This window comes from Phocoena sinus, chromosome 1 (assembly GCF_008692025.1).
Source record: "Phocoena sinus isolate mPhoSin1 chromosome 1, mPhoSin1.pri, whole genome shotgun sequence".
Taxonomy (NCBI): Eukaryota; Metazoa; Chordata; class Mammalia; order Artiodactyla; family Phocoenidae; genus Phocoena; species Phocoena sinus.
In genome coordinates this window covers 26,915,821-26,943,160 of record NC_045763.1, presented here as the reverse complement: position 1 = coordinate 26,943,160, position 27,340 = coordinate 26,915,821, and the positions used below count along the sequence as shown (strand labels likewise).

General features: G+C 44.8%; 1 protein-coding gene across 1 annotated transcript in view; it reads left to right on the top strand.

The window, feature by feature from the left end:
* Positions 1-27,340, top strand: part of CSMD2 (CUB and Sushi multiple domains 2) — a 661,952-nt gene that overhangs the window by 458,680 nt on the left and 175,932 nt on the right. Inside the window, exons 23-25 of the mRNA XM_032640663.1 lie at positions 4,241-4,397; positions 6,208-6,399; positions 11,338-11,464. Coding sequence (XP_032496554.1) covers positions 4,241-4,397; positions 6,208-6,399; positions 11,338-11,464 — 476 coding nt within the window. The remainder of the gene's footprint in view (positions 1-4,240; positions 4,398-6,207; positions 6,400-11,337; positions 11,465-27,340) is intronic.

Below are 27,340 nucleotides of genomic sequence, written 5' to 3'. Positions count from 1 at the left end.
ACAAAAAGATATTCCACTTCAGTGATAATCAGGGACATACAAATTCAAATGGGATACCACTTCACACCCATCATATTGGAAAATTTTAGAGTGCCTGAAAATATCAAGTGTTGGTGAAGATATAAAGCAATGAAAGCTGTCATACGTTGCTAGTGAGAGATTAAATTGGTATTACTCTTTGGAGAGCAGTCTGACAACATCTAACGAAGTTGAAGATGTGCCTTCCATGTGTAACCTGCTTCTCTTTGCCGTTTTAGTTCTAGATGTATGCCCTAGAGAAACTTGAGCACCTGTGTGTAAGCAGACATGCATGTAGCATTGTTCATAGGAATGTTACATTGAAACTGTGTGTTAAAAGCTATCCATTTAGGGGGCTTCCCTAGTGGTGCAGTGGTTGAGAGTCCGCCTGCCAATGCAGGGGACGCGGGTTTGTGCCCCGGTCCGGGAAGATCCCACATGCCGCGGAGCGGCTGGGCCCGTGAGCCATGGCCGCTGAGCCTGCGCGTCCGGAGCCTGTGCTCCGCAACGGGAAAAGCCACAACAGTGAGAGGCCCGCGTACCGCAAAAAAAAAAAAAAAAAAAAAAGCTATCCATTTAGCATATTCATTTTGAAGGCAGCCATCTTGCTGAACCGTCTTATTAGATGTAGTGGTATGTGCATATCAAAAATCAAGTTGTATGGGACTTCCCTGGTGGCGCAGTGGTTAAGAATCCGCCTGCCAATGCAGGGGACACGGGTTCGACCCCTGGTCTGGGAGGATCCCACATGCTGCAGAGCAACTAAGCCTGTGCACCTCAACTACTGAGCCTGCGCTCTAGAGCCCATGAGCCACAACTACTGAGCCTGTGTGCCACAACTACTGAAGCCTACATGCCTGGAGACTGTGCTCCGCAACAGGAGAGGCCACCGCAGTGAGAAGCCCGCACACCACAACGAAGAGTAGGCCCTGCGTGCCACAACTACAGAAAGCCCGTGCGCAGCAATGAAGACCCAACTCAACCATAAATAAATAAATAAATAAATAAATTTGATTTGTACACCTTAAATATATGGAATTTTTATTCATCTGTTACACTTCAATAAAGCTGAAAAAAGTGGAAACCTATAATAGATAAAAAGAAAGAAAGAACGTTAGATGTAATGGGTGTGTATAGATTCTCTTGGATTTGTCAGGGATAAATCCATCACCTGTATATAATGATGAACTGGACCATCAAAGCAATTTTCTTATGGACAAGCAATATTCTGTTAGGAAATAAATGTATACAAGGGCCCAATTCCCAGTATCAATAAAAAATATAAAAATGCCCAGGAATAAGTACAGAATTTTACTGAGAGATATAAAAGACAACTTGATTAAAATGGAGCCAGATGTCATGTATATGGATAGGAAGATTAACTATCATATAGATATGTTTTCTCTCTTATCAATCCAGGCATTTAATATTAATCAGTCAGAATTATACAAGTTGTTTTGGGTCTTTTGGAGGGATTGGGGGTAGTTGTTTCTCTTAATTTGAGAAAATTCTTCTTGAGTTTATCTAAGAGAATAAACATGGGAAGACAATTTTTTAAATTAAAAGAAGACAAATGTGAGGGGACTCGTCCTACCAAATATTTAAATATATTACAAAGCTACAATAATTAAAACAGTTTAGATCATGCACAGGAATAGGCAAATAGATAACTGCAGTAGAATAGAAAGTTGAACAAAAAATTTTATATAACTATATATGTGATAAAGTTGGATTTAAAGTTGGTGATGGGTGGAATATTTACAAACAGGGTTTTGTTAAAAATGGCTAATCAACCAGGAAGAAAATATATCTTATACCATATGCCAAAATTCCAGGTGGATTTACGAACAAAATTACTGAAAGAAAATATTGGTTTATTTATTTATCGTACATTTGTTGAGTGCGTCTTATGTGCCAGGGCACATATTCCCCATATTCTGGATGGTGATATGTGAATGATTATATTGTGGGTTGGGTTAATTTTATGCTGGTAATTTCTACAGCTGTTTAAGTGCTGTTGTGGAAAAAATATTTAATGATTTGAAAAATACACACATTATATTAAGTGAAAGAGCAGGTTACCATATAGTATCTATAGTTTGATCTTGCTTTTATAAAAAAATAAATTTAAAAACTATATAAGGAAAGATATGCATAGAACGAAGCCTAGAAAGATAGTCACCAAAATGTTATGAGTGCTGAAAGTTGCCTTCAGTTTCTTCGTGCTTTTCTGTGTTATAAGTTTCCTGCAATGAATATTTTATCATAATGACATATTAAGAACAAAAATATTCTTAATGAATTAAGATGAATTATGCTTTGAAATTAAGGAAAAAATCCTATTTCCATTATACTTTTATTGATTAACAACAATTTCTTAGTACCATAATATATCCAGTGAGTGTTCAAATTTCCAATTATCTCATAAATGTAATATTTTTTAAATTTACAGTTTATTTGAATCAGGATCCAAATAACTTGTACATATTGGATTAGTTGCCTCAAGTATTTTTTTTAGTCTTTAGGTTTTACCCCCATCTCTTCTTTTTTACTCCCTTGTAATTTATTTGTAACTTGTTTATTTGTAATGCATTCATTTCATATGTTCCTCTGTCCTCCATATTTCCTATAAGTTGGAAATTGGATCCAGTGGCTTGATCTGATTCAGGTTTGATGTTTTTTTTGGCAAAATGACACCACAGGTATTGGTGTGTCTTCCATTAACAAGCACATGATGTCTGGTTGTCTCTCTTATTGTGATGTTAGCAAGTGTTGATGATTAATGCCTTGATCAGTTAATTAGAAAATATATGTTTTTTTGTTTTTTGTGGTACGCGGGCCTCTCACTGTTGTGGCCTCTCCCGTTGCGGGGCACAGGCTCCAGACACGCAGGCTCAGCGGCCACGGCTCACGGGCCCAGCCGCTCCACGGCATGTGGGATCCTCCCGGACCGGGGCACGAACCCGCGTCCCCTGCATCGGCAGGCGGACTCCCAACCACTGCGCAACCAGGGAAGCCCCCCAAAATATATGTTTTAATGGATAAAACTATTTTTATAACAATCTGGATGCAGCAGTGGGCTGAACTCTTTGAACTGGTGTCACGTCTATGTCTGCTGGCACTCTGGAATTCTCCCAGTCTATCAGTGATATAAAACAATTGCACATAGGATCTGGAAACAGACTTTTGAAGCTCCCAGGGGCCTAAACAAATCTCTGATATACAGCACTGTTAGCTTGAAGGATGGCTTCTTTTAGAAAGCTTTGCTTCATAAATAGTAGAATGGAAATATTGTTCCAATTTGCTGGCAGCTGGCACCACATCCTGTGCCATGCACAAATATTCATCACCCACCCATAGATCCCATCTTTGATATTTACCAAAGCAACAGGGCGTCCTTCACTCAATCACAAATTCTGTTGTTATTTGCACAATTATCTGGAAAGGAGCAGCAACCTCGGAACCTGGGGAGCCAGTTCATTATTCTGATGATTCTTGTCTTTGCTGGTGCTCAGCAGTTCAGGGGACAGATGGGAGCCAGGGAAGCCAGATGCCTGCACGATTCCACTCCTGGCTTGCTCCAGCCCTCGTTGGAGCCCTCATTTTAGGAGGGAAGGGGCAGAGACTGAGCTTGGGGAAGGGGAAGATACCATGACACCTGACACGCTGGACATTTTAACTCCATCCTGCTGGATCCTAGGGGTCATGTCCAGCAGAGTGTGAGACTGAGGCCACTGCCACAGTGGGGTGGGATTAGGGAGGAGGACGATTGTCTCATCTCCTGGAAGGGCAGGATGGAGTGTTTAGCAATGCAGAAAAGTCAAATGCTTGCAGCCTGCCTGTCTGCAGAAACAGATGGTTTGGGCGCTCAGGCAGCCCCAACCTGGTCTCCCCAAGCTGCCAAAGAGTAAGCTGGTGCCATCTGGGGGTTGGGGAACTAAGACCAGATCTCCTCTGGAAAGGTTAGAACAGCAACCAGTTCCTAGAGATATGATTCACACCGAGATGGGCTGGGCACAGAACTGGTACCAAGTAGGCTAGCAGGGCTGATAACTCACCCGGTGGCACCTCCACTCTGCTGTCTTCCTTGCATCTGATGACTGACTGTCCCTCTAACAGTTGTTTTCAGTGCTAAACTCTGGGAATGTGGGCTGTTGGGTGGGAAACCCTTGTTCAAGACAAGGCCATGCTGATGTGGGGTTGGGGTCTCTCCCGTGTCCAGGTCTACGATGGCAACAACAACTCCGCCCGTTTGCTGGGGGTGTTCAGCCGCTCTGAGATGCTGGGGGTGACATTGAACAGCACGTCCAGCAGTCTGTGGCTTGATTTCATTTCTGATGCTGAGAACACCAGCAAGGGCTTTGAGCTGCAGTTTTCCAGTAAGTCTTTTTCTCATCTGAGTGGACAGTGAAATCGGGCTTTCCCCGGCTCCACACACAGAGAGGCTGGGCTCTGGGACATCACCCATCAGTTAGTGGGTTTGATTTTCTCTAACTGGTGTGTGCTTAGCTGACTGTTTCCCCTAAGACATTGTGCCCGTGATTTGGATAAGCTGCCACTTGGCGTACAGCTCCATGGTTACACCTGTGAGTAACTTAGCTGAGAGTCACAGCACACCTTTGACTCACTAATCACCAGTTACTCACTAAAAACAATAAGCGCTGAGCCTTTGAATTAAAGCAACTGAAGATAGCCTTTCCTCATGGTGACATTTATAAACTAATGTTCAGCTACAGTCAGATGTAAAAAAATGCAAGCACTAATGTATAATTATGTTCCTTTTTACTACTCCCTAAAGAGTCGAGGCTTGATTCTTTCCCTTTTTTCCTGATTTTAACTTTCTCCTTTACTCCTGAGATTTCAAAAACAGAAAGCACCGACGTTCGTACACAGCCCCAGAGTACTTGGGATGACATCTCCATACTTCGGCTTCACAGCTATTTTATTCATTTATTTGAGCTTCTACTTGCCCAGCAGCTACAAAGAAATGTGCTTTTGTAGACTATTTTAAAAGCCAGTGAATATCCATCAACTGATAAATGGATAATTAAAATGGGACATGTCCCTCCACACAATGGGATATTATTTGGCCATAGAAGAGGATCCAGTTCTGATCCATGCTACAATGTGGGTGACCCTTGGACACATGATGAGAAGTGAAAGAAGCCTGTCACAGTACATGTAGACACATGTATTGCATGAACCATTTATATGAACTGTCCAGAAGAGGCAAATCCATAGAGACAGAAGGAAATTTGTTAGTTGCCTGGGGATGAGGGAGTTGAGGGGAAATCACCTTCTCTTTGAGGTGATGAAAATGTCCTAAAGTCGATTGCAATGTTAGTTGCACAACTCTGTGAATAAACTAAAAGACACTGAATTATATACTTTAGTTGAGGGAGTGTTTAGTATGTAAGTTATGTCTCAATAGAGCTGTTAAAATTAAAAAACCAATGAGTCTACTCAAGATTCCTCTTGCCTGGGTGTGTAGGGTCTGTGCTGTTCCAGCAGGCACACCAGTGGAAGAGGATTGAACAGAGTCATATTCAAATTCCGTTTCTATCATCTGAGATTGTGTGACTTTGGAACAATTTGTGTGACCTTCCCGAGTCAATATTCTCAGCTGTGCCATGCACAGTTACCCCTCCCGGTAAGACCTGTGAATAACGAGCGAGAGCTAACCCAGGTGGCCACCGTGCCCTAGGAGCTCTGTGTAAGCTCACAGAGGTCTCCTTCTCCAGGCTCGTTCAATAGAGTGTATTTAAGCAGGACAAAATTGAGCTTTGAAACATACATTTAGAGTGACTTCTCCGTAGTACGCTCTCCCATCAGACTGTCTCAGTTAACAAAATGGGAAGAGCAGCTCCCGCTACCAAAATGCTATGGGATCAAACCAACAAAAAAAAATAGGAAATCCGGACTCTATACCTGAAAACTATTAAAAGCTGTCCTGGGAGAAATAACTGAAGTCATTTACATATAGCAACAGGGAGAACGAACACTCCGTAACAGACCCTCACCTGAGCACAGCCATGGGACACCCCGAGGGGTGCCTCCATCAGGACCCAGGGGCATGTGCCGGGTGGCTTCCTTTAGGATGCCTGCTCTTGGTGGGGGGGGTGGGGAGGGCGGGGTGTGGTTTGTGCCATGGCACGTCTTGATCACCCTTATCTCTTCTCTCGTCCCCAGGTTTTGAGCTCATCAAATGTGAAGACCCAGGAACCCCCCAGTTCGGCTACAAGGTTCACGATGGAGGCCATTTCGCAGGGAGCTCCGTGTCCTTCGGCTGTGACCCTGGGTACAGCCTGCGGGGCAGTGAGGCGCTGCTGTGTCTGAGCGGGGAGCGCAGGACCTGGGACCGGCCGCTCCCCACTTGTGTCGGTAGGAGGCCTCTTGCTCTTCAGGTGACCCCCCTCGGGTGTCCCCTAATCCCGAGTACCCAGCTCTGGTCTCATTAAGCGTCTCCCGTTGGCCCTCACACTCCAGGGCCTTGGGGCCGTCTGAACCGTCCTGTTCACAGGAGTCATGGCTGGCCCTGCCCACCCTTCCGCATGTCCTCACTCTCACACCTTATTACACCCGCACGACAGCAAGGCCAGGCGGTGGCTTGCCACTGTCATACATTTAGCAAGCGGGACGAGAGCCAGCTCATGCCCTCAGAATCGTAATCCTCTCCTGGCGGAGAGGTGGGAGGGTCAGTTAGAAGGAAGAGGTGGACTTTTTGCCTGGTTCCAGGGGTTCCTTCAACACCAAGTCTCAGATGAGTCTCCAGCTCACTCTGGCCTCAGTTTCCCCATAGGCAAAATGGAGCTCATGCTTCCTTTTCCGGAATGTTGAAAGAGTCAGGTCATGAACTAACATCTCTCTTGTTCTTGAGAGTCAGATCATGAGCTAGCATCTATCTCACACTTAGGGAAGAATAAGATAATGAACTAGCACCTTCTTAAGCCTGTGGTGCTTCCAGCATGTCAGCACAGGCTCTCTGGAAGCTTCATCCCTGTGTCACAGGACAAGAGAAGCCTGGTCCAAGGCAGAAGTGGGAAATAGGCAACACCCGTCCGTCTGTCTGTGTGGCCTTTCCACCTCTCACCCCCCGCCTCACTGCACGTGTGACCCTCCCTGCTGGCCAGGATTCCACCACGCTGCTTTGTCCTGTATCCCCGGCCCCGAACACCAGACCTTTCCCTCTCTCCATCTCCTGCCCCATGGCTCACAACTTCGGCATGGCTGTGCAGCTCTGGTTAATCTTATAAGGACAGACCATCCACCGGGAGGACGTTTAAGTGCCTACTAAGCGCCACCTGCCAGAATCCTCGCAGGCGCACATTTGGGTATGTGCAGAGGCAGAGAAATAAAAAAGGAAAGAATAAAGCATTCTTCCTGCCCTTGGGGAGTCCATACCCTGGCAAGGAGAAGAGACACATAAACAGGTCATTATAATACAAGATAAGCACTGTGAAAAGAATAAGTGCCAAAGTGTTGAGGGAATATGAGAAAGTTGTGTCTAGGAGGTGATATTTCAATTGAGACTTGAAAGGATGGGTAGACATCACCCACAGGAGGGGAGGTAAGAGCGATGTTCTTTTAGCCCAGGCGACTACATGTTAACAGGACCTTCGACATTGCTACCCAACAGAGGGTCTAAAGGTGAGGATTTCAAACCTGACTGTGGATAGATCAGGATAGTGGCCTCTAGAATCTTCCTCTGTCTGCTCAAGTAGACCTCATCCACAGGCATGCCCCGTCCCTTCCTCCCTGCTTCCCTGTTTTTGTCCCCTTGTTTCATTCATGTGCCAGGCCCTCTGCCAGGCACTGGGGATACCGGGAAAAGCAGATCCCAGGCCAGTGAGGGAGACACAGGCATAAACAGACGACAGTGTGATGCCATAGGCAAGCCGAAGCAAACAGAATGTGAAGGAGGTGATGGTTCACACTGCAAGACAATTATTTGCTTTGCAAAAAGCTCCACCGTAAGGTTCTTCTGAGTATCTCATCTGCCAGTTGGACCAAACTTAGAGAATCCACTCAAGCAGTGCTAGTGAGGGTACTTACACTTTGAACCTCAGAGGGCTTCCCCATCGAGACTCCCTCAGGCCCCACGAAGGGGAGGGAGGCTGTGTATTTGGGATTACGTGTGTATAGTTTTACACATGTCATGTTGTGATGGACTTGATCGTGGTCTACCAGAAATGACTGCTACAGCTGAAACATCCAGCTGTTTTCTTTGTGGATGAGTGGATGCTACAGCCCAAACGAAGCAGCCAGGGCTGTAGGATGGGGATAAGGGAGAAGACCAGAAAGACGAGAGTCTTAGGGTCTTGTTGGTAAATCTGCTGCATGCCAGCCACCTGGCTCCCCCTGCCCCCCTGTCCGTCCCCAGATAAAGTGACCCCTGAGGAAAGAGCAGTCGTGTTCCCGAGGAAATGCTGCTGGTGCCCCTGCCTCCAAACACTTGCCTCTGGGAAGCAGAAGGGGCTGTTGCATCAGGAATACGGAAGGAAGCTACAGCGCAGGGGCAGGGATGATGTCCTGGCCCGTTTCTAGCTGCCTCTGCTATTTGTGGAGCCAGAAAGGCTTCCTCCCCACAACTTAACAGCTCATCCTCCTATCCACACCCTGCTCCCTGCTGCCGGCCTGTGCAGCCCGACATCTCATTCAGGTTGGCATCTCCCACCCCAACGTCAACACGGGGGTAGTTACGCAGGAAGAAAGGGCCCCGTCTCGTGCGCAGGCTTACTGCAGAGGGCCCCTTCCCCGCCCTGCCTTAGTGGGCCCCAGGGCAAGCCGTGGGGCCCAAGAGACACTTGATGGGTCCTTTGTAGCAACAGATGAAGGTCAGTCTCCCATGTGTGACTTTGATCCCCTCATCTCCTACTTCTAAGGTCTTGCTTCATCAGATCTTTCCTAAAAAGCTTTGCAACAAATCTCTTCATCTTCTCTCATGCTCCCTTGATTCAGACCCTTCATAGTAATTCGCCTGGGAAGCAGTAAGCTTCTCTCGTTCATTTGATCATCCACCCACCTGTTCATTCAATAAACACTCGTTAAAGCACCTGTGATGTGCCAAACACCATGCTAGGCACTTGACGTACAAATATAAGTAAGACAAGGTTCCTGCTGCTGCGGAGTGAAGGAGGTAGATTTTAATAGCCTGCTACACGTCTATGGTAAAAACCGGTTCATGTTATAATGGAGACACAAAAGAGGAGAGTGTCAACTCGATGTGAGGAGGGGAGGGTGTCACAAAAGGTTTCATGGGGAAGATGTTGGCCGACTTGTCAGTCCAAGGAGAGGCCTGAAGAGGCCCAGTGTGCCTGGGCTTATGGAGTTTATCACACTTGGCTGGACCAAGGGGTGCCAGGACGGGGCCAGAAAAGGCCAAAGGGAGCCTCTCTGGGGGGACTTGATGGGCTCTCCTAAGAAGCTTGGACTTCACTCTGGGAAGGAGGAAAGCAAGCAGTGATGTGGCCAGTTTGTATTTTAGAAAGGTCCTTCTGGTGGCACTGCTGGGGGCGGGGGACGCAACTCTGCCACCCTAGAGATGGTAAGGGCCTGAGCCACGACTCTAACAGTGGGGGCAGAGGGGGGGCAGGTGTGAAAAGCATCCCCAGGCCCTGGGGCTCAGAGGCAGATTAGCCGTGGGAGGAAGAAGGCCAGCCCGCGACCTGGAGGGCCGCTCTGACGGGGAGATGGACCTCTCCACTGGTGCCCTGCCTCTAGGTCCGCCCCTCTGCGCCCCTTCACACTGCCACTGGAGCGTTCTCTCTAACGTGTAAAGGGCACTAGTGTGTAAAGTGAGCAGTTTACTCTTGTGCACAAACACTGCGGTTCTGTGCAGTGCCCTTCGATGAACGATGCTCGCCCAGCTTTCCAGCCCTGCCTCCCTCCAGGCCCCATCTCATACCCCGTCCCCCAAGCTGCCGTGCTGTTTCCCACCCCCAAGGAGGTTCGCAGTACTCTTCCCTGTCGGCCTCCGCAGCCTACGCCTCCCACCCACCCGCCCGCCTCTCCCTGCCCTGCGCTGGAGGAAACCGATCACCTCCTCCTCTGTGCTGCCACTTGCCGTGAACGTGTGTCTGTCAGGGCGCAGGGCACACACTGTGGCCGCCTCTTCCTCCAGGTCTCCGGAGGAAGGACTCCACGCCTTGTGCTCCTGGCACGTGACACAGGCCCAGTTCCTGTCAGTGGCCAGGTTCAAATGTCTGTGCCTTCTCAGCAGACCTCAAAGATCTGGTCGCAGAGTGGGCCATCAGCCCTACCCCCAGGGACCGTTTTTGTAATAGCTTTAATGAGGTAGACTTCACGTACCATGCAGTTGGCCCATTTAAAGTGTACCACTCACTGCTTTTCAGTGTAGTCACAGGGCGGTACAACCATCACCACAATCTAATTTTTGAACATCTTGTCTCCCCAGAAGGAACCCTATGCCCATTAGCAATCCCTCCCACTGCCACTCCTCGTCAGGCCTTGGCAACTACAAATGTACTTTCTGTCTTTGTAGATTTGTCTGTTCTAGATATTTTATATAAATAGAAACACACAATATGTGGCTTTTTGCGCCTGGCTTCTCTAACACAGCATAACGTTTTCAACATTATGTTCATCCACGTGGCATCGTGTGTCAGTACCTCATTCTTTTTTACAATCAGGTAATATTCCATTGTACGGGTATACCACATTTGTGAATCTGTTCAACAGCTGATGGACATTTGGGTCATTTCCCTTTTTGGGATATTATGAATAATGCTGCAATGGTCATTCGTGTACAAGTTTTCATCTGAACATACGTTTTCGTTTCTCTTGAGTATGTATCCAAGAGCAAAACTGCTGGGGTCATAGGGCAACATCTTGAGGACCCATATAGGAAACTGTCTTCCAAAGCAGCTGCACCACCAGCGATGTCTGAGGGTTCCAGTTTCTCCACATCCCCACCTACACGTTAGTCTGTCTTTTTGATTATAACCATCCTAGAGGTCATGAAGTGGGACCTCACTGTGGTTTTGATTTACGTTTCCCTAATGACTAATGATGTTACACATCTTTTCCTGCGCTTCTTGGCCATTTGTATACTTTCTTTGCAGAAATGTCTGTTCAAAGGCTTTGCCGATTTTTTAACTGAACTCTGTCTTTTCGTTGTTGAGCTGTAGGGGCTTTTGTAGATCCTGGAGACAAGTCTCGTCCAAGGGCCTTTCTCTATGCTGCACTCAGCCACCTGGAATGAACGAGAGGGACCCTGGCACACAGGCCGGAGGAGCCAGTGGGTGGCCGCTGTGAGCACAGGTCACCCCCTGAAGCTCACTCTTCTGGGATTTCTTTCAGCCGAGTGTGGCGGGACGGTGAAAGGAGAGGAGTCGGGCCAGGTGCTGTCACCCGGGTATCCAGCTCCCTACGAGCACAACCTCAACTGCATCTGGACCATCGAAGCCAATGCCGGCTGCACCATCGGGTAAGTGCCAGGGCCAGCAGAGGAACCGTTGCCAGCTGTTCGGGGGAGTCATCACCAGTCCACCAGCCAGTGGCCGGCCCTGCCCACCTCACCTGGAGGCCCTGGTGAGCAACCGTGGTTGCTATGACCCCAGGCTCAGGCCGGGGCCCATGGAAAACCTGAAAAGGCCAGCCTCGGCATCACAGGGCTGCAGTCCAAGTTCAGACAGTTCACTGGCCTAGGCGGTACGGTGTCCGCACAGCAGCTGAGGGCATAGGCGTGAATCCCAGCCCAGCCGTTTGCCATTTGTAGGACTTTGGGTAAGTTTCTTCTCCTCTCCTTCTGTGGCGTATGGGTTATAATATTGGCTTCTCGGGATAAAGCATCTAACCGAGACGCTGCAGGTAATGTACTCAGCACAGTAAATATTTATTCTTGGTTCGGTGGTTGTTTCTCTGATGGTAGTAAAGGTCAGTTTAGAACTGTATGACCCCAGATTGCTTCCCTTTCTCAGTCTGAGTTTCTGCATCTGTAAAATGAGAAGAAAAATGCTTGTGATTTAGAGTTGTGGCAGCAATAGTCAGAAAAGCCCAGCATACTGTCAGGTACTGTGTACATATTCCCTCAAAATGTAACTTCCTTTCCACGTACGTGCTTGACTAACAGGAATGGCTTTTTGGAGTTCCAAAGAGTCAGAGAAGAAAAGAGCTTTACCATTTATTGAGCACAGGGCCTGGCACACGTAATGTCTTATTAACTCTTCACAGTAGCCCTGGTAATACGAATAGTAAGCCCTAAAAATAAATAGACATTCTTATTACTCCCATTTTATAGATGAGAGAACTGAGATTCCATAGTGTGTCTAAGCTCACACAGTGAAGCAGAAAGCTGGGGCGTGGATCCAGGTCTTTCTGAATCTTCGCACCAGATGACGCTGCTGGCAAACTGGGTTCAGAGGAGCTGTGAGGAAAAGAGGAGGTTGGCGTGGCAGGATGGATGAGGTATGGAAAGAGAATTGAACCAGGCAGTTGGAGCGGGAGTGGTCTGGCTGGCGTGGGGAATGCCTGTGGAAAGGAATGGGAGACAGACTGGGTTAGGAAGCAGCCTGCTTACGGAGGATGCTAAATGCCAGTAAACAAGAGGGAGCCGTGGAAGGTTCCTAAGCAGGGTTATTTACAGTGGAGGGAGCTCATGGGAAGAAAACCAGTCAAAAATCTGTCGCAGTAATCCAGGGATGAACTGTTGAGACTTTGGAAGAGTGGGGAGTCAAGACAAGAGGCAGAAGTGTGGCTAGGAGAGGTTCCCTGCCCTGGCGAGGTCTCCGTGAAGGGGAACTGGCTGAACGGTTGTGTTGCTGCCAGAGATACAGCTGTTTGCACATTCGCTGATGTACACGTGGTCTTAGACCCAGTCCAGTTAAAGAAATGTATGAAGTGTTTGCCGCGTGCAAGTTTTTGAGCTCGGCCCTGTGCAAAATGAGGTCAGCAGAGCTCTTGGGGGTTTTGTGTTAAATACAAAAATTCATCCCACGCTGCTTCTGGAATCACTTTCTGGAAGCATGCCTGATCGACTCACACTCTAACTAGAACCCTTGCGTGGCACCCATGCTCACAGGAGCTGAACATCTTATCCTGGTTTTCAAGGCTGTCAGGACTTCAACCCACCTCCCAACCTTATTTCCCACCACTTCTCTTCAATGACAAAGCTGAATTGCTAGTGGCCCCTGTACGTGTACTCATGGCCGTGCTCGGTGCCTTGGTTTCCACTGTGCCCTCCCCGGCATGCCCCCCTCCCTCCAAAGACTTAAGTCTACAACGCTCGCTCCCTCAAAGTCAAGTGCACATGTCAGCTCACCCAGGAAGTCTCCCCCAGTCCACTCGCAGGAGACTCCTAGGAGTCCTTTCTCCGCTTCTGCGTTCCCATTGCCCATGGCCTGTATTTCCTTTATGACACTGACCACTCTTCTCCTCCATTTATGCTCCTGCTTTAGCTCCCCAGCCAGAGCCACGCTCTCTGCCCAATTCATCGTCACAAGTCTCCTGGCTCTCAGCACAGTGGCAGAGGCTTAACAAGTGTCAAGTGTTGAATGAATGAATGAATGAAACAAGCAGGACCCAGATATAAAGGTAGTTTTATGACTAGCAGATCCATGAAGGTCCCTCAGTAAATAGTAAATGAACAGTGAATTCATCACAGGTGTCTCCATATGCAAATCAGGAGGTCTTCCCACGTTCCCACCTTGCACGTTACTCATTCATTCATTCGTTCCTCCATGTAATACCTGTCTGCTGAATACATGGCAGTGCCTGTGGGAGACACTGGCGTTGCCCAGATGAGTAAGACCACGGCCGCTGTTGGCAAAGAGGAGATGTGCGTATACACAGAGCGAGGTGGTGAAAGGAGGGGGCAGGGGACTGAGCAGCTGGACAGGAGACCAGAGAGGCTATCCTGGAAATGAAAACACCAGAGTAAGTCATGTAGGATGGAGAGGAGTTGCCAGGTAGCCAAGGAAGAAGGTTGGCAGGACAGAAGGGCCTACTAGGCAGAAGAGGTGATGCAGGGTGTGCGGGCTTAAGGAGCTGGTCCCCATGGCTGGGGCATCACCTGAGATTCGGTGGAGGGATGAAACCGGTGGAGCGGGCTGCATGCGGCCAGAGCACAGAGGACCGTGGCGGCCGTGATGCTGAGTTTGGCCCTGTCCTGGCAGCCTTGTGGAGAAGGGGACAGATGGGGTCTGGGACCCCAGTGAGGAGGAGGCCGTCTCCAGAGTGTTGTCGGGATGAGGAGACCTGAACCCTGCCAGTGGCGATGGGATGGAGAAGAAGGATGGAGAAGGGACGAGTTTAGGAGACATTTAAGGAGTCACACCAGCCGGTCTCACTCGCCTCAAGAAATGTGGAAACTGAGATTTCTTCTGTTTCCCTATTTTTTGTTGGGCAACATACAATATGTAAAATAGAAAAGTCGAACAGTATGCCGAGCACCTGCTTACCTCCCACCTAGACTCAACTACTGTGAATATTTGCCCTCTTACTTTTTTTTCTCTCTGTCCCTTTTTTTTTTTTTTTTTCATTTTTGGCTGAATCACACAAAGGTAACTGTAGACATCCTGATACTTCTTGCCTAAGTACTTGGGCGTGCATCTCCTCCATGACATAGTAACCTTAGCACGCCCATGACATGCGACATCAGTCCCCGGGAATTCAGGTTTAGGAGAAGGGTGGGAGGAGAGCCGAGAGATCTCAGAGCGGCTGACAGGGAGAGCACAAGAATTCAGTGATGGCATTTCTGGGCAGACGTGAGGACTGTTATCACTTACAGGAATGATGGGTGTGGGGTGGGCTGCAGGGGAGAGCAGAGCATCCCTTCCTAGCCCTCAGGAAGAGAGGATCGAGACAAATAGAGGAAATATTCTCTCCAGAGGTAGAAAGAACTGTAGAGGGGGCCTGAAGCTGTGTGTGTGAGGACCCTGAGGTGGGGAATGGCGGGGAGAGGATGAAAGTAACCTCAGCCCTCCATTGGGAAGGCTTCTTGGAGCCACACAACCTCAAAGGAGCTGATGCCACTTGAGCAGAGGCTGCACGGAGAGTGGCCAAAAGATGGGGATGGAGTGATGGGGCACTTTCGCCTTCCTCCTGTGATCCCTCCACCCCAGGCTGCCGTGCCAGCCAGCGTCTGTAGAGTCCTCATGCACATCTGTACTCCAACGTGTTCTCTCCCTCTCTCCTCTCTCTCCCTCACCGCCCCCCATATCCCGCCACCCCTCCCTGGAATCACCAGCCACAAAGTTAAGGGAATTTGTAACCAGATAGAATTCAGACAAACACAACAAAGCCCCTTTTGTGTTTCTGCCCTTATTCAGAGTAAGACTTAGTTATTATTTTTTAAGTGAGAATTTCTTTATGGAATTTTTCTTTATGAAAAAGAGATATTCATTTTTAAAAATTCAAAGTACAAACCATAAAGAAGTTTATAAAGTAGAAATCAAAAGTCCCCATCGTCTTACTCTGTTCTCCTCTGCACACCCTATGTAAGATAGCCATTGATATCCATTTGTTCAACTTCCTCTTTTAGGTATTTTGTATGCCAGCGTCTACAGAAAGCAAATGCAATAAGCATGCTTGCTAAAATGAGATCACCTCTTTGAGTGGCTCAGTAACTCGCTTTTTGTTTTACCCTTTACTCATATATCATCATCTTATTCTCTCAGTCTATATAGATCAGCCTCATCCTGGTTGATGGTTACAGGGAATTCTGTTGTCTGTACAACCATAATTTATTTAACTACTTCCCTATTGATAAAGTGAATATTTCCAGTTTTTTGCCCCAGTAAACATCCCTACACATGAATCTTTGAACAGTTGTCCAATGAGTTCCTTAGGATATGTTCTTAGAAGGCAAATTTTGATACATGACCTCAAATTTTCCTCTAGCTATTGCAGCAATTTACACATCTACCAAAAGCCTGCTTCCCTACCCAGCATCTCTTTATGTTGTCAATCCTGGCAGTGTTAACCAGTTTGATGGGCAAGATGGCATTTAATTACCTTTGCTGCTTCAAGCTCTTTGTGTATTTTTCTATGGGGGAGTTTATTTTTCCTCATATAGACTGTTCAGCTGTGTTTATTTCTAGTCTATAATTTGAGGTTAGATTTCTTTTCAACCTGAGTACTTAAGAATGTCTTAAAAGTTACTAAGTTATATATTTTGTGTGATTTTTAAATCAGTTCCACTTTTACTGCATTGTGCCCTTGTTACTTTTTGAATTTTTTCTTACTTATGTTCTATGTATATTTGAAGAAAGGGAAAAGAGTTCAGGGATTTATACATTTCTTTTACATCCAATGTATTATGCTTTCTTTCAAATATATTATGCTCTTTATTGCTTTTTTTTATTTTTAACTCTTCCTATTTTTAGTTGATTTGATTTAATTTGCTCTGTTTCTCCTCTGGTGATTTGAAAGATCCATATCCCATTTGCATTCTGCCAATGGTCTTGTGTTTTCATTAATTCTGTTTTCAACGGTATTTATTCTGTGATTCCTCCCTCTTTATTTCGGAAATCTTGTTTTGGTTTTCGTTTTTATTTCAAGAAAGCTGCACTTTTTGTTTTCAGATTTCCCTTGACAGCTTACTTTTGTTTTTATCAATGCATTACCATCTTGCATCTCTCTGAGGACAGTATTTATGTTTTGTTTTACAACAGCTCCTGTTTCCCCCCGCCCCCCCACCCCCCACCCCCCCGCATCGACTGCGTCCTGCAGTTGGGCCATTTGGGTTGAACATTCAGCTGGATTCCTTTGAAGAGCTGACTATCTTTATGTCCCAGTTGTCATTCATTCAGTATCAAGTTGCAGCTGACAGCCAGACTCGGCCACCACACTACCTACCACTCTTATTCTCTCTGTAGCTTGGGAAGCTCTTCAAGCAGGCACCGTGTGCCTCAGTTCTCTTCCCTGTAACACGGTGATTAAAGTGGTACCTACCGCTTGAGGCTGCCGTGAGGATGAAGTGAGCTAATGTATCCGAACCCTTAGAACAGTGCCTGGGACGTAATTCCCAAATGTGGAGAACCCCCTCCACGAGCTGTAGGTGGTTATTCATTTGACCCAGATGGGCATCCCGGAGCACAGCAGGTGATAGGTCACCCCTTAGATCACAGATGGTGGGTGCCGTGCCGTTGGTGGGGGCAGGTGTCAAGCAGGTCTTTCCCTTGGGTGTGCCAGCTGGGAGGGGATGTGCGACAGCCCACAGGCCAGTCCATGGGACTGTCCCCGGGGGCGCAGACAGAAGGCTTGCAGATGCCTCCCAGCACCCTGCTCAGCCTCGACCAAGCATTGGAGGCAGCGAGAGGGATCCGTGGTTGCCTCACCCCAGCAAGCTGGGCAAAGAGAGTCCCTTTCCAGGAGTGCCCAGGGGGACAGTGGGTGGCTGCAGGGATTCACATTCAGGCTGACCCCTGGGTGGGGCCCAAGCAGGAAAGCGGGCCCTTCCTGGGTGTGCACAACAAGGGTGGGCTGGCTGTGAGACCCTGCCTTTGAACGTGGGCGGGCAGGGGGGGCAGTGCGGCCTACAGCATTTGGCAAGGCCCCTGAGGGCCAAGAATGGGACAGGCTGACTGATGAACTCTGTCCAGGCCTGGCAGCTAACAGCAGGAGAACAGACCAGGGAATTGCGCCCTTCATGTCACCCCTAACTATGTTGTCAGTTCATAGAACATGGAAGTTTCAGCCCACATGGGTGGGACCTCTTCTCAGTTTCCGATGTTGGGTCTGAGTTTTCCTTTTGATAATCAGTGGACCAGCTCAGATGACAACTGGGGAAGAGCGGGAGGCAAAGCCTTTTGCTCTTGGGCCTCCCCTCTACTTAGTGTTTATCCAGTCTCTACAGCATACCAGGTTCTAGATCAGTTATTATTGTCCCCATTTTATAGATGGGATCATTGAGGCCCAGAAAGGATGAATGTCTCACAATTACCCAGTGATACAGATTTCAAGCCCATTCTGTCTGACCCTGGTCTACTCTTCTGACCCTGGTTTAGTTCCATGTAACAAACCAGGACATTGAACACCTTCTCTGTGCCAGAGACTGTGTGATGCTGTGTGGTGGGAAACACAAAGGTCAGACCACGGCCAGTCCTTGTCTGCCAGGGGCTCATATTCTAGTGGGAAATAGGCAAATAAACAGGTACCCCCAAGACAGTAAGTGCAAGCCAAGTTCAGTAATGGGGAAGAGAAAGACAAGTTCTACCTGGAGGTGTAGAGGGGAAGCATGCCAATTGAGGGGAAGGAGAGTGAAGGCATGAACCTAGGGGAAAGTATAGGGTCTGTCCACAAAGGAGGAACACGCAGTCACTTGATGTGGCTGGATGTGGAGGGACAAGGTTGCATGGGTAGAGACGGGTCTCTGCGGGACCCTGAATGCCAAGATGAGAACTCTACATGGATTCCTGAGGATAACGAGCAGCCACTGGAATAATTTGAAGACAGTAACGACATTCAGTTCATTTAAAAACTTGGAGCACGTAGTGCCAGGCATTCTGCCAGTCACTGAGGGTATAAATATAAATAAGAAACAGTCTTTTCCCTTGAAGGTCTCAGTCTTACAGATAGAAATTGTATCCATTAGGAATGAAAATAAAAAAACTGACTAAAGCTGGCTTCAGCAGATGGGGGTTCACTTTTTGTCCTGGAAAAAGAATCTGAAGATCCCATCCAGACCTGGTGCAGCTGCTCAGGATACCATTGCTTTTCTTCTTGTTCTGCCATCCTTAGGCTTTCGTCCTCATAGTTACCTAGTCAGCTGCTGCAGCTCCAGGCATTGTGTCTGTGTTCCAGTCTCAAAGAAGAGGGAAGAGGGAAGGGAGCAGAGTTTTCTTCTAGGGAGGGTTTACATATTTATTGAGAAAGAACCACCATCCTCACAGACATCTTCCTACATTCCATTAGTCTGAACTTGCCATGACTGGCTGAGGGAAAGTGAGAGATCAGTTTTGTTTTGCTTTTACAGTTTCAATAGTAGAGACAGATGAGAGGTTTGGAAATGGAGTACAGAGAAGCCTACCTATAGTGCCTACCTAGATTCTTATATAGCGAAATAAATGCTGTAGTAGAAGTATGTACAAAACACAATAGAAAGCATTTGCAAGGTCAGTTCATAATTTTAGCTGGCAGCTGAGGGGCAGGGTGTTACAGACAGGAAGTGCTAGTCTAGCTACACTTTACCAAACAGTAGTAGTTCACCATGCAGAGTGGAGGTAAAGACCTTCCAGGCATGTAAAAGAGAGGAAGGGGTGGGTAGCTGCTTCTGAAAGAGCTCATTATCTGGTATGTTGTGATGATATCTCCACTTCAGGAAGTTCAGTGGCAGCAATGCAGAGGATAAATTGACTGGGAAACCAAGGAGGAATTGAGTGTAACTGTTTGAGGGGTCCTGGTTACACTCAGAAGAACTGAGTACAAACTAGATTGAGGTTGAGAGCTGTATGTGGCTGGCTATAAAGAAGGCAAGGGGGAAAGGGATAAGGCACAGTGCTTTGCTGGTAGGCTTTCCATGAAGAGATCTGGGACACTTGGAGAATGGAGAACTTATTGTTCCTGGAAGCTCTTATTTCTGCTCCTAATGCCCATTTAGTTATAAAGTTCATGTTTGGCTAATAGTCCTAGTTTGTTGATTTTTAACTGTGGAGATGCTTCTTAATGATTAACACGAGGGCAACCTGGGAACTCTGTTCTTGGCTGTTGGTTAAGATGCAGTAGGATTGCTGAGAGAGGGGGCCATGGTTTTGATTAACCAGAACCCCTGCCCAGTGGAACTTGTCTTCCTGAGAGGATGCTGGACTAGACAAAACATCTGGCTGTGCCTGAAGCCCAGATGGCCCCGCTGCATTTTCATATCAATCAGAGGGCAGCAATTCCCCACTGAGGTCAGTGAGGCTTCCCTTTACCCAGTAAGCAGGCAGCTGGCCCAGAGGAGGCACCAGAAGTAAAGCTTCTGTTCATAGCTCCTGCCAGGAATTGTGGCTGCAGGTTTAGCAGCTTCCAGAAGGTTTATTTTCTTGCAGTGACAGCAAGTCAGACCTTAAACAGAGAAGGTCCATGTACTCATACCACAAGAACTGATCTCCTGAAGGAACTGAACAGATAAGCACAAACACAATGGGGTATGGCTTTGTCAGATTTACAATTTCAACAAACCAACAAAAAGGAGCTCAAAAGTGTTTGAAGGAGAGGATGTAGGTAACCTGGTAGGTATAAATGTAGCTTCAAGAGTGGTGGTGCACTCTGGCACTTTAGCTTTTCATAGGTTAACTCTAGAAAAAGAAAAACTGCTTCAAATTATCCAAGAATAATAATCCAGCCGAGCTACACTAGATAGTTGAATTGGCCAGAATACATCAATTTGACTGCCAGTTTACAATCCCAGAAATGAATTCCAACATCTCTTAGGAAGAAAATAAACAGTTCAACCAAAGAAATGCAAACCTTGTTGGTTGGCCACATTGGACCAGTATAAATCTCTCCCTTTCAAAAAATAAGTAAACAAATAAGCAAAAATTAAACTAAATTAAATGAAAAACTTGTGATGCTACTTAAAACATACCATTCTTAAAAAAAGAGAACCATTTTCCTAAAGAAATAGAAACAATTTCCTGAAAAGATTTTACTGTAGTAGGCAGAGGAAAGTTTAAATGGGTATATAGATAATATTCTCATTTAAATATAAGAAATAGGGATGAGAAATAGCAGAAAATGGACGGTGAAATGGAGGAAGAGAGCTCCTGAACTAGAAACACAGTGACAGAGACAAGTGAAGAATGAAAAGAAACTAAATACAGAATGAAATTAAAATCACAGTAGTTGTCTTGTAAGAAATAAAAACATTGAAATAGGAGACAAGCTGGAGAATCTCTCTGAGACCGAAGAGAAAAGGTGTGAAGGTGGGGAAGTAATGAAAGAAAAGTTGCCAAATGTGGAAGACAGAGCATCAATCCAGGTGGCATAAATGAAGAAGAACAATTAACAAATGGAACAATTAACAAAAGGTACAATAAAACACATGATGGCAAACTCTTCTTATCCTTGGTGAATTGAAAGGACTCACTGAGTTCCAGGCAAAATGAATAAGATACAACTTGATGAAAAATGAAACAGTTCCATGGAGAACAAAAAAATCCCTATAAGCACTTGACAAAACACACACAGGTAAGCACACAGTCAGCCCTCAGCAAATAAAACAGCCATTTCCGATAAACAATCACAACTAATCCAACCCTCCTGAAGTTTCTTCTCTGTAACATCAAAGACCAAAGACTTTGGAGAATCATTGATTCAGACAGGATATAATATGCACAAGAGCCACAGAAAATTGCCCGCCCGGGCTTGTTGAAGAACTTGCAAAGAGAGGGCAGCAGGCCCCCAAAGTTATCAGGTCCTAAAGCGTGGAACCTGTAAACATTACCTCATTTGGTAAAACGATCTTTGCAGATGTGGTCAAACCAAGGATTTTGAGATGAGGAGATTATCGTGGATTATCTGGATGGGCTCTAAATGCAATCATATATATCCTTATAAGAAGGAAGCAGAGGGAGATTTTATATACACAGAGGGAAAGGTGATGTGAAGACAGACACCGAGATTGGAATGATGAGGCCTCAAGCCAAGGAATGCCAACAATCACCAGAAACTGGAAGAGGCAAAGAATAGATTCTCCCCTAGGGGCTCTGGAGGGAGTGCAGCCCTGCTGACACCTTGATTTCCACATAGCAATACTGATTTCAGACTTCTGGCCTCCAGAACTTCAAAAGAATAAAGTTCTGTTGTTTTAAGTCACCACATTTGTGGTACTTTGTCACAGCAGCCACAGGAAACTAAAATAGGCATAATTTTTAGCCAACTGAGATGTTTAGGAAAAAACTATACAAAGAATTGATGACCATGAAAGATGATATTTAATTTGAGTCTATAGTCCCTGCTTGTATTGTCAGTGTTTTGATAGTTGGCGGAAGGCAGAGGGGAAAGTAAAATCTTTTTGGCTTTTCTGTCTTACATAAAGGAGAGTGAAATGGTATATTCTTTTTCTTTTTTTAACATCTTTATTGGAGTATAATTGCTTTACAATGGTGTGTTAGTTTCTGCTTTATAACAAAGTGAATCAGCTATACATATACATGTATCCCCATATCTCCTCCCTCTTGCATCTCCCTCCCACCCTCCCTATCCCACCCATCTAGGTGGTCATGAAACACTGAGCTGATCTCCCTGTGCTTATTATTTTTCTTAAAGTTGATAATTAGAGAAAATACCCATTTAGGAATATTTTTGAAAATGTTTAAAAATGCCTAAAGTAGAATTAAAAAACAAAATGTATACTTTGTAAATCACTGAAGGAAATGTGAAAACTAAACATGTTACAAAGAAAAAGGAAATAGCAAGAAAACATAATAATCAAAAAGCATAAAACAGGTTGATGGAGATAAGCTTCTATTAGTCTCCCTATATTAGGCTCCTTTCACGTGAGACCCTCACAGTCCTCCAGTGTGTCCTCAAATTTGGCCAGCTGAGGAGAAAAAGAGAAGGCATCAGAGAGTAGAACAAAACTTGTTTTAAGAGTCAGGTCTTCCTCCTCATCCCACTGACCAGAACACATTTCCCAGCTCACCTAATTATAAGGGAGGTTGTGCCTAGGTGGAAGGAGAAACAAGAGTTTGTGAACACATAACATCATCGCTGCTTCAAGAACAAACGTATCAATTCTCAAATGAGTATAAATCCACTTTTGTTTGGCCACTCCACAGTGCGAGGTAGAAGAAAATAAGAGGAGAAGAGGTGGTCCCTGGAGCGGGCCAGGGTTGTAGGAGCTCAGGATGGCTGGGGGAGGATTGAAGGTTCAGCAAAGAACTAAGGTCAAGTGAGAGGGCAGAGGGCAAGACTAAAATGCTGAGCTAAGAGTCTGCAAAAGGAGTGGGCAGAATGATGTGTGAGCATCCCAGCGGGAAGCCCCGAAATGAGGGCACACAGGAAAAGGGAGCCTCTACTGTTACGTGTGGAGCTTTCACTGACAAACCTGTGGGCAAGGAGGGAGCTATAAGGAGATTAGAGCTGGTGCACACAAGTTAAATTTCCATATTGCAAGCAAAAGAGTCTCAAGTTCGGTAAAGAAAAAAAAATGCTGCTAAACAGAAGAACAATAAAATACTAAAAAGTCGAGAAAAAGGAATAGCATGAGAACATACATAAATAAAAACAGGGGTCACAATATTGCTTTTCTCTTTTTTTTGTTTTACATCTTTATTGGAGTATAATTGCTTTACAATGGTGTGCTAGTTTCTGCTTTATAACAAAGTGAATCAGTTATACATACACATATGTTCCCACCTCTCTTCCCTCTTGCGTCTCGCTCCCTCCCACCCTCCCTATCCCACCCCTCTAGGCGGTCACAAAGCATAGAGCTGATCTCCCTGTGCTATGCAGCTGCTTCCCACTAGCTATCTATTTTACGTTTGGTAGTGTATATATGTCCATGCCACTCTCTTGCTTGTCACAGCTTATACTTCCCCCTCCCCATATCCTCAAGTCCATTCTCTAGTAGGTCTGTGTCTTTATTCCTGTCTTACCCCTAGGTTCTTCATGACATTTTTTTTCTTAAATTCTATATATATGTGTTAGCATACGGTATTTGTCTTTCTCTTTCTGACTTACTTCACTCTGTATGAAAAACTCTAGGTCCATCCACCTCATTACAAATAGCTCAATTTCATTTCTTTTTATGGCTGAGTAATATTCCACTGTATAGATGTGCCACATCTTCTTTATCCATTCATCCGATGATGGACACTTAGGTTGTTTCCATCTTCTGGCTACTGTAAATAGAGCTGCAGTGAACATTTTGGTACATGACTCTTTTTGAATTATGGTTTTCTCAGGGTATATGCCCAGTAGGGGGATTGCTGGGTCATATGGTAGTTCTATTTGTAGTTTTTTCAGGAACCTCCATACCGTTCTCCATAGTGGCTGTACCAATTCACATTCCCACCAGCAGTGCAAGAGTGTTCCCGTTTCTCCACACCCTCTCCAGCATTTATTGTTTCTAGATTTTTTGATGATGGCCATTCTGACAGGTGTGAGATGATATCTCATTGTAGTTTTGATTTGCATTTCTCTAATGATTAATGATGTTGAGCATTCTCTCATGTGTTTGTTGTCAGTCTGTATATCTTCTTTGGAGAAATGTCTATTTAGGTCTTCTGCCCATTTTTGGATTGGGTTATTTGTTGTTTTGTTATTGAGCTGCATGACCTGCTTGTAAATTTTGGAGATTAATCCTTTGTCAGTTGCTTCATTTGCAAATATTTTCTCCCATAGTGAGAGTTGTCTTTTGGTCTTGTTTATGGTTTCCTTTGCTGTGCAAAAGCTTTGAAGTTTCATTAGGTCCCATTTGTTTATATTTGTTTTTATTTTCATTTCTCTGGGAGGTAGGTCAAAAAGGATCTTGCTGTGGTTTATGTCATAGAGTGTTCTGCCTATGTTTTCCTCTAGGAGTTTGATAGTTTCTGGCCTTACATTTAGGTCTTTAATCCATTTTGAGCTTATTTTTGTGTATGGTGTTAGGGAGTGAACAAATCTCATACTTTTACATGTACCTGTCCAGTTATCCTAGCACCACTAATTGAAGAGGCTGTCCTTTCTCCACTGTACATTCCTACCTCCTTTATCAAAGACAAGGTGATCATATGTGCATGGGTTTATCTCTGGGCTTTCTATCCTGTTCCATTGATCTATGTTTCTGTTTTTGTGCCACTACCATACTGTGTTGATTACTGTAGCTTTGTAGTATAGTCTGAAGTCTGAGAGCCTGATTCCTCCAGCTCCATCTTTCGTTCTCAAGATTGCTTTGGCTATTCAGGGTCTTTGTGTTTCCATACAAATTGTGAAATTTTTTGTTCTAGTTCTGTAAAAATGCCAGTGGTAGTTTGATAGGGATTGCATTGAATCTGTAGATTGCTTTGGGTAGTAGAGTCATTTTCATAATGTTGATTCTTCCAATCCAAGAACATGGTATATCTCTCCATCTATTTGTATCATCTTTAATTTCTTTCATCAGTGTCTTATAATTTTCTGTATACAGGTCTTTTGTCTCCTTAGGTAGGTTTATTCCTAGATATTTTATTCTTTCTGTTGCAATGGTAAATGGGAGTGTTTTCTTGATTTCACTTTCAGGTTTTTCATCATTAGTGTATAGGAATGCCAGAGATTTCTGTGCATTAATTTTTTATCCTGCTACTTTACCAAATTCATTGATTAGCTGTAGTCGTTTTCTGGTAGCATCTTTAGGATTCTCTCTATATAGTATCATGTCATCTGCAAACAGTGACAGCTTTATTTCTTCTTCTCCAATTTGGATTCCTTTTATTTCCTTTTCTTCTCTGATTGTTGTGGCTAAAACTTCCAAAACTCTGTTGAAAAAGAGTGGTGAGAGTGGGCAACCTTGTCTTGTTCCTGATCTTAGTGGAAATGCTTTCATTTTTTCACCATTGAGGACGATGTTGGCTGTGGGTTTGTCATATATGGCCTTTATTATGTTGAGGAAAGTTCCCTGTATGCCTACTTTCTGCAGGGTGTTTGTCATAAATGGGTGTTGAATTTTGTCGAAAGCTTTCTCTACATTTATTGAGATGATCATATGGTTTTTCTCCTTCAATTTGTTAGTATGGTGTATCACGTTGATTGATTTGTGTATATTGAAGAATCCTTGCATTTCCGGAATAAACCCAACTTGATCATGGTGTATGATCCTTTTAATGTGCTGTTGGATTCTGTTTGCTAGTATTTTGTTGAGGATTTTTGCATCTATGTTCATCAGTGATATTGGCCTATAGTTTTCTTTCTTTGTGGCATCCTTGTCTGGTTTTGGCATCAGGGTGATGGTGGCCTCGTAGAATGAGTGTGGGTGTGTTCCTCCCTCTGCTATATTTTGCAAGAGTTTGAGAAGAATAGGTGTTAGCTCTTCTCTAAATGTTTGATAGAATTCGCCTGTGAAGCTATCTGGTCCTGGGCTTTTGTTTGTTGGAAGATTTTTAATCACAGTTTCAGTTTCAGTGCTTGTGGTTGGTCTGTTCATATTTTCTATTTCTTCCTGATTCAGTCTTGGCAGGTTCTACTATTCTAAGAATTTGTCCATTTCTTCCAGGTTGTCCATTTTATTGGCATAGAGTTGCTTGTAGTAATCTCTCATGATCTTTTGTATTTCTGCAGTGTCAGTTGTTACTTCTTTTTTATTTCTAATTCTGTTGATTTGAGTCTTCTCCCTTTTTTTTCTTGATGAGTCTGGCTAATGGTTTATCCATTTTGTTATTCTTCTCAAAGAACAAGCTTTTAGTTTTATTGATCTTTGCCCTCGTTCCCTTCATTCCTTTTTCATTTATTTCTGATCTGATCTCTATGATTTCTTTCCTTCTGCTAACTTTGGGGTTTTTTTCTTCTTCTTTCTCTAATTGCTTTAGGTGCAAGGTTAAGTTGTTTATTCGAGATGTTTCCTGTTTCTTAAGGTAGGATTGTATTGCTATAAACTTCCCTCTTAGAACGGCTTTTGCTGCATCCCATAGGTTTTGGGTCGTCGTGTCTCCATTGTCATTTGTTTCTGGGTATTTCTTTATTTCTTCTTTGATTTCTTCAGTGATCACTTCATTATTAAATAGTGTATTGTTTAGCCTCCATGTGTTTGTATTTTTTACAGATCTTTTCCTGTAATTGATATCTAGTCTCATAGCGTTATGGTCAGAAAAGATACTTGATACAACTTCAATTTTCTTAAATTTACCAAGGCTTGATTTGTGATCCAAGATATGATCTATCCTGGAGAATGTTCCATGAGCACTTGAGAAAAATGTGTATTCTGTTGTTTTTGGATGGAATGTCCTATAAATATCAATTAAGTCCATCTTGTTTAATGTATCATTTAAAGCTTGTGTTTCCTTATTTATTTTCATTTTGGATGATCTGTCCATTGTTGAAAGTGGGGTGTTAAAGTCCCCTACTATGAATGTGTTACTGTCAATTTCCCCTTTTATGGCTGTTAGTATTTGCCTTATGTATTTTGGTGCTCCTATGTTGGGTGCATAAATATTTACAATTGTTATATCTTCTTCTTGGATCAATCCCTTGATCATTATGTAGTGTCCTTCTTTGTCTCTTGTAAGAGTCTTTATTTTAAAGCCTATTTTCTCTGATATGCGAATTGCTACTCCAGCTTTCTTTTGGTTTCCATTTGCATGGAATATCTTTTTCCATCCCCTCACTTTCAGTCTGTATGTGTCTCTAGGTCTGAAGTGGGTCTCTTGTAGACAGCATATATATGGGTCTTGTTTTTGTATCCATTCAGCCAGTCTGTGTCTTTTGG